This window comes from Pteropus alecto, unplaced genomic scaffold, assembly GCF_000325575.1.
Source record: "Pteropus alecto unplaced genomic scaffold, ASM32557v1 scaffold1978, whole genome shotgun sequence".
Lineage (NCBI taxonomy): Eukaryota > Metazoa > Chordata > Mammalia > Chiroptera > Pteropodidae > Pteropus > Pteropus alecto.
Genome location: NW_006440832.1, coordinates 87,147 through 91,057, shown reverse-complemented (window position 1 = coordinate 91,057; position 3,911 = coordinate 87,147). Strand labels below are relative to the sequence as shown.

The window sequence follows — 3,911 nt, the reverse complement described above, 5'->3', positions numbered from 1 at the left end:
CGCCCGAGGACGAGGACGGGGCCCGTGTGTTTTCAGGCACTCATGCACTTGTTCAACGCTCCTCCTACACACCACTTCACCAGCTTACAAAAGCCAGTGAGGAGAACTTCCGAGAAATCAAAACTCCCCCAGAGAGGGAGGGGCTGGCGCCGGGTCAGGTGGGGACAGGTGCATTCCCCTTCAGCCCAGCACGAGCAGAGGGACAGGCTCTGGGAAGCCATGGCGTTGACACAGGGACGGGACAACCTGCATGTTTGATCTGGAACGTTCCACCCCCGTCTCGAATGCATTGCTGCTTGGGCCCACCCAAAGCTCTGACCTGGTGGGTCTGACCGAACCTGCCATGGTGGGCGGTTCTGCTCCCAGGCCACCTGGTGGCCTGTGTCCATCTTTAGAGATAGGAAGGATGGCCTTTGGCAGACCTGGGTGCCTTTGGCAGACCCCAAGGCCAGGTGCATCTGCCTGCCGGGGCGAAGTCACAGAGGTTTGGCGGGGCCAGCACACCTCGCCTGCTAGGCTGTGGGGGTGGCGCTAATTTCTGTTGCGTTCCCGGGACCGGATGTCATTCTGGTCTCTGCCAGGCCAGGACTGGTGGAAGGGAGCCATTCCAGCCACCTCCGCCTGGCTGGCCTGCCCAGAAGGCCAGCCACTGCCCATGGGGACGTGCCCCGCCCTACGCCGGTCCCCACAGCAGCCAGGGAGAGGACGTGCTTGCTGGACTGAGAGTGAGGCGCCACGTGCCCTCGCGCAGATGATCGCTTTCTGCTTTTTTGTCACCTGTCATTTTTTGGTCATTCTTTCCTTCCATTTGGTTTTCACACTTTCAGCTGGCGTTTACTTACACTGATACGCACAAGTCTCAGCTGTCAATTTTGAAGTGTCATCACCCACACGGCCCCCGCGCTTGTCCGGATGGGGAACAGCTGGCGTGGGAGCGTGGGACTCGACCTTTCCGCTACCAGGAGCGTGTGTGCCATGATTACCACTGAGAAAAACGGTGGGGAAGGGAATCCCAAAAGCCCCTCCCCACACAAAAGCAGCGAATAAACTAGCAAAAACGATCAAAGTCAACATGTCCAGACTCTGCAAAGTATGAAACAGCAGAAATCAGAGGAATTCCAGTGGAACCCTGGGCCGGGGCTTCCCCTGGGCCAGAGTGTGCAGCGGCGGGAGACTGGCAGGCCCCTCACAGGTGGGGCCTGGGCTGGGGAGAGGGAGGGCCGACTCTCCACTTTCGCTGGGGCACTGTCCCCAGGGCCCCCCACACCCTCAGTGAGGAGAGAGCAGATTTGAGCTATGGGGACAGGAAACGCACCCTTAGACCACAGCCCCTCCCCCCATGTAACTTGACGCTCATTGGTTTCTTGCACAGGCCTAGTCCCCAGCCAAATTGCCAATTTTCAAAACACCAGGAAACAGAAAGTTCTGAGAAATCAAAACTAACCCCGACGGGGAGGGGCCCTGAGCACCGTCCAGGCATCAGCCCGCACTGCTCAGCGTCGCCTGCCTGCAGAAACCCACTTTGCCTTCTCCTGGGATCCCCTGTTCCCCCAAAGCTGGAGATGATCAACGAGGAGCACGAGGTCGCCATTCTGGGGGCGCCCCAGACCTCGGGGGCCGTGACGTCCACCGTGGTCAACATCCGCAGCGAGACCGTCGTGCCCGACCACGTCGTCTGGTCCCTGTTCAACACCCTCTTCTTTAACCCCTGCTGCCTGGGCTTCGTGGCGTTCGCCTACTCCGTGAAGGTGGGTGGGCGCGCGGCGGCTTCTCCGGAAAGGGCGAGTGGCCCGCAGAGGTCCCCGGCCCAGACAGCGCTCGTGTGTGTGTGTGTGTGTGTGTGTGTGTGCGCCTGCGTGTGTGTGTGTGTGTGGCGCCTGTGCGTGTGTGTGTGTCGCATGTGCGTGTGTGTGTGTTGCAGGTGCGTGTGTGTGTGCGCACGTGTGTGTGTGGCGCCTGTGCGTGTGCAGGTCACCGTGAGGCCGCATGGGGTGCTTGGGGATGGCCAGGGTCAACCTCTGTCCCCGGGACTCCAAGGATCTCCCTACCGTCCATACCAGAAATTACATCCATCAGACTCACTGTGTGGCTCCAAGGCTCTCTCAGAAAGACAAAGGGACCCAGAAAACCCTGAGCCGCCAGCAGAGCAGCAGAGGGACCAGGGCTCGGAGAAGATCAGCCCCGCGACCCCTTGGAGAGGCAGAGAGTCTGAGAGGAAGGAGCTTCCGGCTCCAGGAGTAGGGGGCCCTCAGTGCACAGTCCTGCTCAGGCTCCAGGGAACAGGGAGGGGCAGGGACCATCCATCGGAGGACCTGAGTCACGCGGGACCCCTCCAGGCCCCTCACCATCTCTTCTCCCCCAGTCTAGGGACCGGAAGATGGTGGGCGACGTGATCGGGGCCCAGAGCTACGCTTCCACCGCCAAGTGCCTCAACATCTGTGCCCTGGTCGTGGGCATCATTGTCATCATTGGATCCATTTTTCTGGTGATCAAGTCCCTGCACATCTTGAAGATGATGTTAGAGAACATGAAGCACTAGTCAGTGGTCGTGGCGAGTGAACCGAGGCCCCACCGTCTACCCTGAGCCCCAGGCCCCAGGCCCCTACTCCTTTATACGATATCCTTGTCTACAACCAAATTGAATAAAGCGTACTTACATGTGTCAATGCTGTGACATTTCCTGGGGAGCAGACACTGCTGAGAGTCCCCAGCCTGCCCCTAAGACTGAGTCCACCTCTCCCCCTGCCCACCTGCTGGCAGCTCTGAGGGGGGCCCTGCACTTGGACTTCACTGGTTTCTGGCCTCCTGCTGAGAGGAGCAGCTGGACCAGGGCCCTGGGAGGGCTCCCTCCTTCCCCAGCGTCTGAGTCTGACACAAGGGCTCGCTGGTCCAGGCACCCTTAGCCTCGAGGATGAGCCTCCCGACTCCCAGGTGGCTGGGGGCTGTGGTGCCGTGCGGGAGGCCATGGGTGTTTGCGTCTGGGCACAGTGATGGAGCCATGTGTCGCAGCCGCTGGGGACCCTCAGGCACTGGGCCGAGCCTTTGCCAGGGCCCAGGGTGCGCAGGGGGTGGTCTCAGCCCCAAGGAGGGAGAGGGTGCCGCCACAGGTGTTCCTGTGTATGAGGCCCCAGCGGTGTGGGAGGGAGATGCACCTGGGTTTGACGCCATGCTCTGTGGTCACCGTAGAGAGGCTGGAGAAGTCTGGGTGCTCACAGGCTGGTGTCGGGGAGGTGCACCCAACTCCACATGAGCCCAGTTTCCATAGTGCGGGGTCATCACGTTCGCCTCACACATGAACCTAGCCTTTGGGGACCCGGGCTCACCTGGGTTCCAGCTGTGGGGCCAGGTCGGTCCTGCTGGCTGTGGTCTGCAGTTGGCAGCTCTGCCTCAGTTCTCAACTCAGTCCTGGCACCCCTGAGGGATGGGCCGCCTGTACCCCACGCCTGCCTGTGCCAGCTCCTGCAGCACCCCAGCTCCTGGGCTGGTCGGCGTTTGCGCTTTGTCTATGGTGGGAAATGCTGGGCACGAGGGCGCCCCCTCTCCTGGGGGGGGTCCCATATGAGAGCAGGGGAGGGGACATGCCTGAGCATAAGGTCCAGGAGGAGAGGCCGGCAGGGACTTTCGTGTTTCCACAGCTGGGCCCTGGTGACCAGAGGTGATGGGAGCAGGGCCTGTGCTCTGGGGATGCAGAGGCTGTGGTTTCAGGGCGCCTAGTGCAGGCCTCGCTGAAGCTGAGGCAGCATCGCACCCGGCAGGGCCCTGAGGTGGCACTGCCAACCCCTTCTGGCCACAGGGAAGGGGCTCTCGTGGGCGTCTGGAGCCACTGTGCACCCCTACCCAGGGGGGCGGCCAGGGAAGTGCGTGCAGCTGGCGTCTGCGCGAGGGGCCTCCCGGGCGGGCCGAGCCGCGGG

The 3,911-nt window shown here is 61.9% G+C and overlaps 1 protein-coding gene across 1 annotated transcript; it reads left to right on the top strand.

The window, feature by feature from the left end:
• Window positions 1-1,406: 1,406 nt before the first annotated feature.
• LOC102888017 (interferon-induced transmembrane protein 3) lies at window positions 1,407-2,666 on the top strand. The gene is made up of 2 exons (XM_006917932.2): window positions 1,407-1,748; window positions 2,363-2,666. Exons 1-2 carry the CDS (start codon window positions 1,563-1,565, stop codon window positions 2,537-2,539), a joined length of 363 nt encoding a protein of 120 aa, XP_006917994.1. The 5' UTR covers window positions 1,407-1,562; the 3' UTR covers window positions 2,540-2,666.
• Window positions 2,667-3,911: the final 1,245 nt, after the last annotated feature.

What these genes read in the sequence shown, in the direction of transcription:
- LOC102888017 (XM_006917932.2), top strand. Translation starts at nt 1,563, where the DNA reads ATGATCAACGAGGAGCACGAGGTCGCCATTCTGGGGGCGCCCCAGACC. An exon ending in CGTTCGCCTACTCCGTGAAG is followed by an intron (nt 1,749 to 2,362) that starts GTGGGTGGGCGC and finishes CTTCTCCCCCAG; the next exon opens with TCTAGGGACCGGAAGATGGT.